Source organism: Bufo bufo, chromosome 1, assembly GCF_905171765.1.
Source record: "Bufo bufo chromosome 1, aBufBuf1.1, whole genome shotgun sequence".
In the NCBI taxonomy this organism is placed as follows: domain Eukaryota; kingdom Metazoa; phylum Chordata; class Amphibia; order Anura; family Bufonidae; genus Bufo; species Bufo bufo.
The window spans coordinates 458,266,973-458,282,732 of record NC_053389.1 but is presented as its reverse complement, the minus strand read 5'-3'; the positions used below and the strand labels follow the sequence as shown (position 1 = coordinate 458,282,732).

General features: G+C 42.2%; 1 protein-coding gene across 1 annotated transcript in view; it reads right to left on the bottom strand.

Annotated features, from left to right (window-relative positions):
• Positions 1 to 15,760, bottom strand: part of LRRIQ1 (leucine rich repeats and IQ motif containing 1) — a 183,135-nt gene that overhangs the window by 147,623 nt on the left and 19,752 nt on the right. Inside the window, exons 6-9 of the mRNA XM_040408559.1 lie at positions 15,034 to 15,108; positions 7,069 to 8,202; positions 1,463 to 1,615; positions 245 to 395 (exon numbers count right to left, since the gene is read on the bottom strand). Coding sequence (XP_040264493.1) covers positions 245 to 395; positions 1,463 to 1,615; positions 7,069 to 8,202; positions 15,034 to 15,108 — 1,513 coding nt within the window. The remainder of the gene's footprint in view (positions 1 to 244; positions 396 to 1,462; positions 1,616 to 7,068; positions 8,203 to 15,033; positions 15,109 to 15,760) is intronic.

Below are 15,760 nucleotides of genomic sequence, written 5' to 3'. Positions count from 1 at the left end.
AGTAGGACTATGAGTTGGACTTTATCCAACCTCACCAACTACATAATATAACAGGCATACTGTCCAAATCATAGGGCCTATCATTACAACATGAAGCAACCAACGGGTTCCCTTTAGTAAGATACATTACAAAGCTAATTATTTTTGCATTCACTGAATTTATAAAAAAAGAATAAAGGCTGGACACCTGTACATCTTACATTTATAAGTAACACTAAGCAAAAGCATAAATAAAGATGCTTACCAATTCTGGTTATTAAGTTGAATGATAGTTCCAAATTCATGAGGTTTGCACAATCCTCTAGTCCATGAATTGATGTGATTTGGTTCTTATTCAACAGTAAAACACTTAGGTTTTTCAAGGCTTCACAATTGATAAAACTGATACAATTTTCCTGTTAGAAAAGATTTGAATGATTTGAAACAAACAATGAGAAATAATGGAACTTGACCAAGAAACTATGACTAGAGTACAAAAGCTCAAGAACAACAGCGGCCATTAGGCAGACTCTATATTTGTAGCTAAACAGACATTTGCACATTTACCATCCAGTGGATTTTTTTAGTAATTTTGCTATTATTGGAATGACTTCCCATTCAATAGCTGCCGGCTGAACGATCTCCCCTTACTCCATCACACACATACGTGTTCGGCTCGGCCAAATGTGTATGTGTATGTGTATTTAATGGAGAGAGAGGTCAAAGCTGCTGCTAGACACTTGTGGTGGCATCTTATCTCCTGGGAGAACAAAAGGTTCAGGTGAAAATATTCATCTTGCCAGATTCTTCTCTCCTCACCATCTTTTAGGGTAGAGTCAGGGGCTCCCTATACACGTTAAACTGTTGGCTAAACCCAACAAAATTTGGCAATTTTTTTTTTATCAAATATATATTTATACACCTAGGGGGTCATTTATTAACCTGAAATATGCCTATATCAGGTGCATTTCAAGCGCAGATTGCAGCGCAACTGTTAGTTGCGTCACAATCTGGGACTTTTCCACTCTTAGGCCAGGTCTAGAAAAGGGGTTATTAATAGCGGCATCTAAAACGCCGGTCTTAATAAATGACCTCCTTAGTTCTTCCTGACTGATCAGCGTGGCCAGCACTGTCAGTGAGTTCTTCTCCTGTATAGTTATAATATACTATAACTGTCCCTATATACAGTAGAACAGCTTCCACTGCCTTCCTAATAGTGAGCGCTTACCGCTCACTCAGGTTAATCACGCAGAGCGCCAGGAACACAGGAGAAGAGCTCACCGACAGCTCTGGCCACGCTGATCAGTCAGGAAGAACTAAATATACAATTTCCCTAAATAAAGTATATTAGAAAAATGTTCCCTATCCCTGTCCCTACAGTTACACTTTAAGACATTTGATAACAAAGAGGAAGTTTGGTGCAGAAACACCTGCACTCTGAAGTCTGAGTGCCGCAGTATGTGGAGAAGAGGGTAACAAATACCTGAACGTCTATGTACTGCAATGCTCCGCAGAAACTCAACCCGTCAAGTGCAGTTAATCCACAGCGTCTCAAAGACAGAAATTTCAGTTTTACGCATTTTGACAATGTTGAAAGACTGCAGCCTGGCAGGTCCTGAAAAGTCACCGTTGTGACCTAGAAATCGGACAAAAAAAATGAGCACTTGTTTAAACAGTTTTACACAGGGATCATGATATATATGACTAGAAGACAATAAGAGCTGGATGACAATAAATGAGGTGTCCACTTTAAAACGGATGGCCTACCTATATGATAAGCCATCAATATCAGACTGGCGACACCTGGTACCCCTGCCGATCAGCTGATGTGGAGGCGCCAGCGAGTGCCACGCGCCCTTCATTACTTACCAGACACAACTCTGTATTTTTTTCTAGTGGCTGTGTCTGGTATTGCAGCTCACTCCTACGTACTTTCACACTTGCGGCAGAGGCAATCCTGACGCAAATGGATGGCATTTGTCAGACGGATCAGGATGCGGATACATCTGACAAATGCATTGCAATACCGGATCCGTCTCTCTGGTGTCATCTGGAAAAACTGATCCGGTATTTTTATTTTTTTAGCATTTTTAAAGGTCTGCGCATGCATAGACCGGAAAACCAGATCCGTTTTGCCGGAACACTTAATGCCGGATCCGGCACTAATACATTTCAATGGAAATTAATGCCGGATCCGGCATTCCGGAAGTGTTCAGGATTTTTGGCCGGAGATAAAACTGAGGCATGCTGCGGTATTTTCTCCGGCCAAAAAACGTAAGAGGGGGCTAAACTGATGCATCCTGAACGGATTGCTCTCAATTCAGAATGCATTAGGATAAAACTGATCAGTTTTTTTCCGGTATTGAGCCCCTATGACGGAACTCAATACCGGAAAACAAAACCGCTAGTGGGAAAGTACCCTAAGTAGCAGAACCAGGAACAGACACTACAATAAGGTCTCTTTCACACAAGAAACGGATTGAGTCAGGATCTGTTCAGGGTCATCTGTTTTGCACGAACGTTACATCCGTTTTTGAACAGTCCGGCATAGCCGGAGAGAGCCGGAGCACCTCCAGACTCCATTGACTAAAATGTGACCCGGCGGGGATCTGGCCTGTTTCCAGCATCAATGCCGAGATTCAAGCACCAGTTTTTGTCCGGCTGAATCCATGCCTGAAACCGGGTCACATTATAGTCAATGGGTTCCAGCGGGGTAAGGCAGTGTCCGGGTATGCTGGATACAAAGAGCTCTGGCAGGCTGCTTCTCTGCCGGATAGTTAGGCTGTTCTCTGGTGCAACCATGACTGAAAAGGGCGCAGTGAAGAGTCTCCCAGAGAAATCTCTATACGAGAGGTTCACACACTGACTGCAGTACATCTTTGCTGTACATGAGCTCCATTTCCATATCTCTCCAACCTATGACGACAACTAAATGCTTTTTTATTGTTTCTTCCCCTGACTTTAGGTGCATATTCAGGGATTTACAAAGCAACTCTATATCCTGCAGGTATTTTTAATCAAAGGGAAGTTTCATCTTACGTCTTGCTTCTAAGTTCGATTCCAAAAAAGCTATAAATTCAAGAAGATATTAATATTTTTGTTCAGGCGTGAATAAGATGCTGCTATTTAAAGTGTCATATGGCAGAGCAGGCTTGGAGAGACTTGTTTAGAAAGATCCCGGCTATGATGATTTTCTTCAAATGAAGAAACATAACCACACACATCACAACATATTGGAATCATTTCTTTTATTACTGAAGCTGAAAGCCGGGTCTGTTTCTCTACACAACATGAAATGCTTCTCCTTTGATATGCAAAGCTAAAGCTTAGATGAGATGGAAAATGTTATAATGAGACCCGACACATGGAAAAGCACTGACAGAATAGTTTATAGTTTTTATATTTTATATATATATATATATATATATATATATATATCAATATATATATATATAGATATATATATATATATATATATATATATATATAGATAGATATAATGATTTATTTTTTTTACATTTTTTTTTACCATATTACACCCTATAACCGATGTCTAAGTGTGTGGTGCAAACAGCCCACATTCGAGGGAAAATACACATCAAACATCTGGTTTCTGTAGACTTCTCTGTATTCAGTCAACTTGTTTACTTGAGGTTATTGGTTCAGAGGATTTAGTGAAGGCATTTACACTGTTTCTTATTGCCTACACACAAGGATTATGAAAGGTAAATGAGCTCATTACTCCACTAGAAAAAGTCAGCAAGACGTGAAACCAAGATCTGTGATGTCACTAACATGCCAACATTTCAACATGAGTGATGTCACTAGTTAACACACCGACATCAGTGATGTCACTAGCTGACATACCATCAGTGATGTCACTAGCTAACATACCAACATCAGTGATGTCACTAGCTGATATATCATCAGTGATGTCACTAGCTAACATATCAACATCAGTGATGTCACAAGCCAACACACCAACATCAGTGATGCCATGAGTTAAAAGCCAACATTACTGATGTCACTAGTTAACATACCAACACTGGTGATGTTACTAGCTAACACACCAACATCAATGATGTCACTAGTTAACACACCATCCGTGATGTCACTAGTTAACGTACCAACATCAGTGATGTCACTAGCTAACACACCAACGTCACTGATGGCATGAGCTAAAATAATGTCACTACCTAACATGCCAGCATCAATGATGTCACAAGCTAACACACCAACATCAGTGATGTCATGAGCTAAAACACCATCACTGATGTCACTAGCTAACATACTAACATCACTGATGTCACTAGCTAACACACCAACGTCACTGATGGCATGAGCTAAAATAATGTCACTACCTAACATGCCAGCATCAATGATGTCACAAGCTAACACACCAACATCAGTGATGTCATGAGCTAAAACACCATCACTGATGTCACTAGCTAACATACTAACATCACTGATGTCACTAGCTAACATACCAATATCAGTGATGTCACTAGTTGACATACCAACATCTGTGATGTCACTAGCTAACACACCAACATCAGTGATCTCACTAGCTAAGACACCAACATCAGTGATCTCACTAGCTAACACACCAACATCAGTGATGTCACTAGTTGACATACCAACATTAGTGATGTCACTAGCTAACATACTAACATCAGTGATGTCACAAGCCAACACACCAACATTAGTGATGTCATGGGCTAAAATGTCAACATCAATAAGGTCACTAGCTAACATGCCAGCATAGGTGATGTCACTAGCTAGCATACCAACATCAGTAATGACATAAGCTAAAATGCCCACATCAGTGATGTCACTAGATAACATGCTAACATAAGTGATGTCACTAGCTAACATGCCAGCATCAGTGATGTCACTAGCTAACATACCAACATCAGTGATGACATGAGCTAAAATGCCAACATCCGTGATGTCATGATGTCACTAGCTAACACGGCAGCATCAGTGATGTCACAAGCTAACATGCCAGTATCACAAATGTCACTTGCTAAAGGTACTTTCATAGGTTGCATTTTCATTACAATTGCTACCATCCACAAAATTGCTCCCTTCACATGAAAGAAACTCTAAATGTAGAAAACATGATATATTATCACATAACATCAGACGATACTTTGGTCATATTATGTCTCCTATTGCAATCATCACCTAGAGAAATATCCAAGATGTTCAAAGAGGTCATGCGTTGTCCCTCTCCTTTTTCCAAATCTGTATCTGGCTGTAAGGTAACTGGCTGCAGCAGGATCCCTCCCACTGCTGAGGTTTACAAAGCCCTGCCCGCTAGCAAACCCAGCCCCCTAGTCACCTTTTAGCTGGAAATGGAGGAAATTGGAAACTGTGCCCTCTAAGATCTGTGTTGTTTGTTTCAGGAGCATGCAGGAAATCTATTGTATTTCTTTTTATCAAACATTTTAAATATAACAAATAAAGTATTGATTTCGGGGCTTTTATATGGCTCTCCGTGACTTTGCCTTTCAGATAGATGGTGGATCCGTGTTCAAGCAAGATCATAAAGCCTTAGATACTTATGTAATCTCACCTGTTACAATGGAACTAAATTCATTTTCCTTTTACTGCTGCAACACATATCACTGTAAGGGCACAGTGCACAGAACTGGAAACAATTTTAGGGATTCATCTGAACACGAGCTAAGTGCCAATTGGTACTTTTACAATGTGTCTCCATATGTGTTTTTAATACATTATGTACCTAAATTACATGCACTTAGGATATTACTTGCTGCAAAACCACAAGACTTTCAATTTCCTGTGCTTTCTATTGCGCAGAACAAAGTATAAAAACATGTTCTGGACATAACGGTCTATAATTATTTTCAGGCTAAATCAGTAAACATTTACTATTTCATCTAAGCAAATACACAGTGTAATAAATACATTGCCGTTACAGAGCTACGGCCAGCATGAGAGTGGAAACATTATGAGCACGTCATAACTACATGCATATGTGTCATGCCACGGAATATCAGAAACTGCTGCCACTTCTGCTGCACAACTGCCGGAGCTGGTCATAGTCATAGGTGAATGACGTTGTGAAACCGACAACATAAAAAAAAGTAAGGAGCAATACCGATACCCTGCCATTCCCAATCCGATGCTTCCAGGTCTCTACTTTTTAGATCCTCTCGAGAAAAATGATTGCTCTGCCAATCAATGGCCACAGCAGTGAAACCTTAGGGTCCATTCCCACATCCGTATGTGTTTTGCAGACCGCACATCGCCGGCACTATAATAGAAAATGCCTAATCTTGTCCGCAATTGCGGACAAGAATAGGACATGTTCTATTTTTTTCGGGAACGGAATTGCGGACCCGGAAGTGCGGATCCGCATTTCCGGATCCAGACAGCACATCATGCTGCCCCTTAGAAATGAATGGGTCCGCAATTCCGTTCCGCAAAATGCAGAACAGAATTGCGGACGTGTGAATGGACCCTAAGCCAGTGGTTGGAGTGGGCATTTCTTGCGTGTCAAGAGGGATCAGGAAGTAGAGACCAGTGGGAACCAGGGAGTGTTGGAACAGGGCACTTTGGTGGGAATTGGTGAGGTATCACTTTTAGTTTTATTCCATTCTGATCCTGATTTTATTCCATTTGTATTTTTTAATTCTCTGCTGGAAAACTCGAATTATTTCAGGCCCAAAAGTAGTAAAACTAACTTCCAACTTCTGTACATTCATACTGGCCTTTTACCTGTCCTGCAAACCATGGTATGCATTTTGGCTACTATCCCTTTGTAATCTAAAAGTGCGATGCTCCTATGTTTGGACTTACTCTAAGCCTTCAAAAAGAGGTACTGCAGCATTTGAGGTGTGCATTAAAGTAACAGATGATCCAGCTGCCACATGCGGCCAAATCCCAACCCACATGCGTTCACCAATGAGCAGGCTATTTGGAAAATGATACCTCAATATAATCTGCTAAATGATGCACTCATTTGCATGTTGGTGGGATTTCTGGCAACCAGGCCTCAAGAGATTTTAAAAATGCTATAACAGTTGTCACCACAATTATACAACTGAAATTTGACGCTACCTGTTCCAAGTACTGCCATGGACTGTTGTGCAGGATGAGGGCTTCCTTTAGTGGCGGTAGCTGCTTTGTTGCAGAACTTTTCCTCTGTTTTGCCTTTTTTATCACTATCTTTTGGCTATCCCTCAAAATCTTGGACCAAGGTTTGCAGGATTTCATCCATGCTAGTCTCTTCACCTCTGCTTGATCTGACAGACTCCCACCATTTAAGGCTACAGAAGAAGATGGACTTTGACATTGTGAGGTTCCTGTAATCTGGCTCATGTCTTGTTCTTCGATGTTGTTTACAGCAGACTGTGAATAAAGAATTTGTTCCTCAGTGGATGTAAATGGTGTTCCAGTCAACACAAAAGGAGGGCTTTTATTTTCTATATTCTTATGTGCCTCCGTAGAATTGTCATTGTGTACGAATGGAGAACTATCAGTTTCTGAGGCTATGTTGACTTCTTCAGGTTCCACATTATATACACTTTCCACATTTGTAATTCTTTCATGGTTATTTACCTTCATTCTCACATCTATCTCTTGTTGGAACATACTGTGCTCCTCTTGCCTTTCCTTCTCATCAAGCTTCTTCTCAGGTTCCTCAGCCATTTTAACCGTGAGATTCAGTTCATCTATTGCTTGACCCTCTTCAGTTGGGCTTCCACTCTTCGAAGAATATGGAAGACTGTTCATTTCTTGTTTCTTCTTGTCTTCCAGTCTCAAGAGTTTAACTTTGTCCAGTCTCATTTTTTCTTCATTCTTCTTCTTCTCATATTCCCGCTGCCTCATTTCCTGTTCAAAAATCTCTTTCCTGTTGGCCTCTTCAATTCTCTTTTTTGCAATGTCTTCATTTTGTCTCTTTTCTTCATCTTTTCGTCTTTTCTCCTCAAGCTTCATCTTAATTTTCTCCTCTAGCTCTTTCTTTTCCATGTCCATTTTGCGCTGAAGTTCCTTCTTCCTTTTCAGGTCCTCTTTTTGCTGCTTTAACATAGGTGCGTACATTTTGTATACTTTGTGTGCTCTGAATGCTGCCTGAATTTTAACGGCTGATTTGTACTGCAGTTCTTCCAAACACTTTTTGGCCTTGGCTTTCTGTTCTTCAAAGGCTTTTCTTTCAATTACCAAATCTGCTTCAATTTGATTAATTCGACTCTAAAAAAAATAATTTATTACCATATTGAAATATCACGTTCAACAACCAACACAAAAATATTGCAAATTTACTTGTACACATACCAAAGCGAGCTGTACTGTATACATAGCAGACTTCTATCCTATATTGTTTAGAGTAAGGGCACTTAGTTCAGTGTTTATACATGTGTACATACAAATACATGAACATAACAAATGCAACAGATTTGTGTATCTACATGTGTTGTGAACTTAGCTTTATTTCTTCAGAAACAGGAGAACTAAACTCTAATCTTAGGAGAAACAATGGTTAATTCCAATTTAAAGAGGTAGATCACTAATGACATGATGTACTAGAAAAGGGCATTGCCATGTATAGACCTTATCCTGATAGGAACTGACTGGAGAATGCTGCACCCCTGAAATCATTGTGCAGTAACACATGGACGCACAGATTTCTCCTGCTCTTTACTCTTTAGACTTGCTAAAACTGGTTATCTCAAGCAGAAACGCCTTTTAAGAAATGACTACCTTTCTTGCTCAGTTCTTTTAAACTGAAGGTTCAACTTTGAAGGGGTTTTCCAGGATTTTAATATTGATGACCTATCCTCAGAATAGCTCTCCTTTCCTGGCGACGCATGGCTCCAGCTGCTGGGACAAGACCTGTGAGAGCTACTCTGATTCCCAGTCTGGAAAACCTGCTGTCTGCGCATTTGTTGCCATCTAAACAGGAACCAACATCCAGGTATTCTCTTGGACTAAAATTTACAGGAAGCTTAAAGGGGTTCTGCAGTTTGTTTAAACTGATCTCTAAACTCATCTTGATAGATCATCAGTATCTGATTGGCGGGGGTCCGACACCCGGGACCCCTGCCGATCAGCTGTTTGAGAAGGCAGCGGCGCTCCAGGAGCGCCACGGCCTTCTCACTGTTTACCGCAGGCCCAGTGACGTCACGACTAGTATCACTGGCCTGGGTGGGGCTAAGCTAAGAATGGAGCTTAGCCCCACTCAGGCCAGTTGATACTAGTCGTGACGTCACTACGACTGCGGTAAACAGTGAGAAGGCTGCGGCGCTCCTGGAGCGTCGCTGCCTTCTCAAAAAGCTGATCGGCGGGGGTCTCGGGTGTCGGACCCCCGCCAATCAAATGCTGATGATCTATCAAGATGATAGATCATCAGTTTAAACAAACTGCAGAACCCTTTTAACCACTTCAGCCCCCTTAGCTTAAACACCCTTAATGACCAGGCCACTTTTTACAATTCTGCACTACCCTACTTTCACCGTTTATTGCTCGGTCATGCAACTTACCACCCAAATGAATTTTACCTCCTTTTCTTCTCACTAATAGAGCTTTCATTTGGTGGTATTTCATTGCTGCTGACATTTTTACTTATTTTGTTATTAATCGAAATGTAACGATTTTTTGGCAAAAAAATTAAATTTTTCACTTTCAGTTGTAAAATTTTGCAAAAAAAAAAACGACATCCATATACAAATTTTTCTCTAAATTTATTGTCCTACATGTCATTGATAAAAAAAAATGGTTGGGTAAAAAAAAAAATGGTTTGGGTAAAAGTTATAGCGTTTACAAACTATGGTACAAAAATGTGAATTTCCGCTTTTTGAAGCAGCTCTGACTTTTTGAGCACCTGTCATGTTTCCTGAGGTTCTACAATGGCCAGACAGTGCAAACACCCCACAAATGACCCCATTTCGCAAAGTAGACACCCTAAGGTATTCGCTGATGGGCATAGTGAGTTCATAGAACTTTTTATTTTTTGTCACAAGTTAGCGGAATATGATGATTTTTATTTTTTTATTTTTTTCTTACAAAGTCTCATATTCCACTAACTTGTGACAAAAAATAAAAACTTCCATGAACTTACTATGCCGATCACGAAATACCTGGGGGTGTCTTCTTTCCAAAATGGGGTCACTTGTGGGGTAGTTATACTGCCCTGGCATTTTAGGGGCCCGAATGCGTGAGAAGAAGTTTGAAATCAAAATCTGTAAAAAATGGCCGGTGAAATCCGAAAGGTGCTCTTTGGAATGTGGGCCCCTTTGCCCACCTAGGCTGCAAAAAAGTGTCACACATGTGGTATTGCCGTGCTCAGGAGAAGTTGGGCAATGTGTTTTGGGGTGTCATTTTACATATACCCATGCTGGGTGAGATAAATATCTCGGTCAAATGCCAACTTTGTATAAAAAAAAATGGGAAAAGTTGTCTTTTGCCAAGATATTTCTCTCACCCAGCATGGGTATATGTAAAAAGACACCCCAAAACACATTGCCCAACTTCTCCTGAGTACGGTGATACCAGATGTGTGACACTTTTTTGCAGCCTAGGTGGGCAAAGGGGCCCACATTCCAAAGAGCACCTTTCGGATTTCACCAGCCATTTTTTACAGATTTCGATTTTAAACCACTTCTCACGCATTCGGGCCCCTAAAATGCCCGAATGTGTGACCCCAAGTGACCCCATTTTGGAAAGAAGACACCCCAAGGTATTTCGTGATGGGCATAGTGAGTTCATGGAAGTTTTTATTTTTTGTCACGTTAGTGGAATATGAGACTTTGTAAGAAAAAAATTAAAAATAAATAAATCCTAATTTTCCGCTAACTTGTGACAAAAAATAAAAAATTCTAGGAACTCGCCATGCCCCTCACGGAATACCTTGGGGTGTCTTCTTTCCAAAATGGGGTCACATGTGGGGTATTTATACTGCCCTGGCATTTTAGGGGCCCTAAAGCGTGAGAAGAAGTCTGGGATCCAAATGTCTAAAAATGCCCTCCTAAAAAGGAATTTGGGCCCCTTTGCGCATCTAGGCTGCAAAAAAGTGTCACACATGTGGTATCGCCGTACTTAGGAGAAGTTGGGCAATGTGTTTTGGGGTGTCTTTTTACATATACTCATGCTGGGTGAGAGAAATATCTCGGCAAAAGACAACTTTTCCCATTTTTTATACAAAGTTGGCATTTGACCAAGATATTTATCTCACCCAGCATGGGTATATGTAAAATGACACCCCAAAACACATTGCCCAACTTCTCCTGAGTATGGCAATACCACATGTGTGACACTTTTTTGCAGCCTAGATGCGCAAAGGGGCCCACATTCCTTTTATGAGGGCATTTTTAGACATTTGGATCCCAGACTTCTTCTCACGCTTTAGGGCCCCTAAAATGCCAGGGCAGTATAAATACCCCACATGTGACCCCATTTTGGAAAGAAGACACCCCAAGTTATTCAATGAGGGGCATGGCGAGTTCATAGAATTTTTTTTTTTTGGCACAAGTTAGCGGAAATTGATTTTTTTTTGTTTTTTCTCACAAAGTCTCCCTTTCCGCTAACTTGGGACAAAAATTTCAATCTTTCATGGACTCAATATGCCCCTCACGGAATACCTTGGGGTGTCTTCTTTCCGAAATGGGGTCACATGTGGGGTATTTATACTGCCCTGGCATTTTAGGGGCCCTAAAGCGTGAGAAGAAGTCTGGAATATAAATGTCTAAAAAGTTTTACGCATTTGGATTCCGTGAGGGGTATGGTGAGTTCATGTGAGATTTTATTTTTTGACACAAGTTAGTGGAATATGAGACTTTGTAAGAAAAATAATAATAAAACATTTCCACTAACTTGGGCCAAAAAAATGTCTGAATTGAGCCTTACAGGGGGGGTGATCAATGACAGGGGGGTGATCAATGACAGGGGGGTGATCAGGGAGTCTATATGGGGTGATCACCCCCCTGTCATTGATCACCCCCCTGTAAGGCTCCATTCAGACGTCCGTATGTTTTTTACAGATCCACGGATACATGGATCGGATCCGCAAAACACATATGGACGTCTGAATGGAGCCTTACAGGGGGGTGATCAATGACAGGGGGGTGATCAATGACAGGGGGGTGATCAGGGAGTCTATATTGGGTGATCACCCCCCTGTCATTGATCACCCCCCTATAAGGCTCCATTCAGATGTCCGTATGTGTTTTGCGGATCCGATCCATGTATCCGTGGATCCGTAAAAAACATATGGACGTCGGAATGGAGCCTTACAGGGGTGTGATCAATGACATGGGGGTGATCAGGGAGTCTATATGGGGTGATCACCCCCCTGTAAGGCTCCATTCAGACGTCTATGTGTTTTGCGGATCCGATCCATGTATCCGTGGATCCGTAAAAAACATGCGGACGTCTCAATGGAGCCTTACAGGGGGGTGATCAATGACAGGGGGGTGATCAGGGAGTCTATATTGGGTGATCACCCCCCTGTCATTGATCACCCCCCTATAAGGCTCCATTCAGATGTCCGTATGTGTTTTGCGGATCCGATCCATGTATCCGTGGATCCGTAAAAAACATACGGACGTCGGAATGGAGCCTTACATACGTGTGATCAATGACATGGGGGTGATCAGGGAGTCTATATGGGGTGATCACCCCCCTGTAAGGCTCTATTCAGACGTCTATGTGTTTTGCGGATCCGATCCATGTATCCGTGGATCCGTAAAAAACATACGGACGTCTGAATGGAGCCTTACAGGGGGGTGATCAATGACAGGGGGGTGATCAATGACAGGGGGGTGATCAGGGAGTCTATATGGGGTGATCACCCCCCTGTCATTGATCACCCCCCTATAAGGCTCCATTCAGATGTCCGTATGTGTTTTGCGGATCCGATCCATGTATCCGTGGATCCGTAAAAAACATACGCACGTCTGAATGGAGCCTTACAGGGGGGTGATCAATGACAGGGGGGTGATCAGGGAGTCTATATTGGGTGATCACCCCCCTGTCATTGATCACCCCCCTAAAAGGCTCCATTCAGATGTCCGTATGTGTTTTGCGGATCCGATCCATGTATCCGTGGATCCGTAAAAAACATACGGACGTCGGAATGGAGCCTTACAGGGGGGTGATCAATGACAGGGGGGTGATCAGGGAGTCTATATGGGGTGATCACCCCCCTGTCATTGTTCACCCCCCTATAAGGCTCCATTCAGATGTCCGTATGTGTTTTGTGGATCCGATCCATGTATCCGTTAATAAGGGGTTAATAAGTGACAGGGGGGGGGTGTAGTGTAGTGGTGTTTGGTGCTACTTATTACTGAGCTGCCTGTGTCCTCTGGTGGTCGATCCAAACAAAAGGGACCACCAGAGGACCAGGTAGCAGGTATATTAGACGCTGTTATCAAAACAGCGTCTAATATACTTGTTAGGGGTTAAAAAAATGGCATCTCCAGCCTGCCAGCGAACGATCGCCGCTGGCAGGCTGGAGATCCACTCGCTTACCTTCCGATCCTGTGAACGCGCGCGCCTGTGTGTGCGCGTTCATAGGAAATCTCGCGTCTCGCGAGATGACGCGTATATGCGTGACTCTGCGCAGGGCTGCCGCATCCGGAACGCGATCCTGCCTTAGGCGGTCCGGAGGCGGTTATAGAGATTCTCTGGGAATAAAGTATTGATGACCTATACTCAGGTCTGACTCCTAGCACCCTTCTGATCATAGTATACCAAGAACTGTGCATTCTATAGTGGTTGTTCTTGGCACTGTAGCTCAATCCTATTTACTTTAATGGGCCTAAGCTGTGTAAAGGCCATGTGACATAGACATGATATCAAAAGCTGAGGAAGAAGTCTCAGTGCTCACCTGAGCGCCACTTCCCTCCCAAAAGTTGAGCAGCAGGGGTGCTGTCACGGATGTACCGAGACAGGTGGCAGGAGATCTGTGAGACTGCAACACGTGGTGTAATCTGACATGTTTTCCTTTTGGATCAAATGACGTCTGTGTTGTTTCTGGTGCTTGCCACATCTTCTTTCCCCAGGTGTGGCTATTGTGGTCATTTAACTTTCTCTATTTATTGTTGTTTCTCCCACTATGCTATGCGGTTTATAGCTTCTGTTGGACTTGTGGTTAGCTTATGTTTGGTTCTCGGTTGAGCTACTGGTGCTACCAAAGCTTCATTGAAGATAAGTGTTTCCTTTCCCTTTTGTATTTTGTTTATATATATATATGTGTGTGTTGCCTTTCCCTGTTGTTTATCATTAGGCCTGAGGGAGACTCCTGTTTATCCTTCCCTTTGGAAAAACAGGTAGACTCAGTCCTGACATTAGTTCTAGGGTCCTATAGGGTGAGATAGGATTCTAGGTATCCGGTGTATGAACTTGCCTACCTTTGGGACCTGTTCATACTGGTAGTCTGTCAGGACTGGAGTTAGGGTTTTCTCTAGGAGGTGTCCATCTTCCTTCCCTAGTTTCCAGGCCTTATTCCGGTATCCCCTTTCCCTCCTATGCTCGGTGTGGTGTTTTCCTCCCACACACGAGCGTGACAGGTGCTGGCAGTCAGACCCCAACTGATCACATACCAATGACCTATCCTAAAAAGAACCACAGTATGTAACTGTAGCATTTAAAAAGGGGCCCGCTCACCTATGGTTAGAGCATAGAGGCTCTACTCTACCCTTTCATAATATGTATATTTCTATTTTATGACAATAAACCAGTGGTATTTGTCTGGCCGAATCCAGGCACTAATAACAGGAAACAGATCCCTGTTGAGTCCCATCATAGTCAAAGGGGCTTGGCGGTGCTCCGGCCTTATCCGTCTATGCTGGATACGTTGTCTTCCGTCAGGTTGCTCCTCTGCCGGATCAGTCAGCCTGGAGAATTTACCGCTAGTGTGAAACTAGCCTCAGCAGTTTTGCCTTAGGCTTTGTGTGTGTTCGGCTAATAAAGGTCATTGCCATGGTATCTGATAGCTTGTCTGAAAGATGACTTCACCAATAGTGGCAGAAAACAAGTTCTACTACTGTCCTGACTGATGAAACCCCCTTCCTTAAAATGATTTACCTGGTGATTTTTGAAATCCTGTTCAAGTTCTTCATTGCTTCTCTTTAGATCTAATTGAAGCTGTTCTTGTTGCTCCTTCAAAAGAGAAGATTTAAAATTCTGATTATTTGGAATATATTTTACATGTGGAGTTGTCAGATAAAGAAAATGGTGCTAAACAAACTTGAAAGGCTCTAAAATGTCAGTATAAAAAATATGTACCTAAGCTGTATGTCTATGACAGGCTTCACTTATATGAGGACACTTGTACAATCTCCTATTAAGGCCTCATGCGCACGACCATATATTTTTGCGGATTGCACATGGTCCCATTAATTTCAATGGGTCCGCAAAAATCAATGGATAGCACAGGTATGTCATCTGTGAGTTGTCCGCATCCGTGTGTCCATTCAGAAAGTGATAGAACATGTCCTATTCTTGTCCATATTGGGGACAAAAATAGCAATTTCTAGTAATGGGATTGAGAAAAACGTGGTTTGCAGAACGCAATACGGACATGTTCGTGTGCATGAGGCCTAAGCTAAAAGACAAGTGGCTCCCAATGAGTCAATGAGAAGAGCCCTGCGCTCACCTTTTCCTGACTGACTAGTGCAGCAAAGATTACTTTAGGCAGAATGGGTAGGGGCACATATCACAAGCTATTTTAAAGATTTCTCAGAGCTTTTGAAGACTACTGTATACAGTAAGTATATTTGCCCCAGCCAGTTTAGGGTTACAAACATTGCAA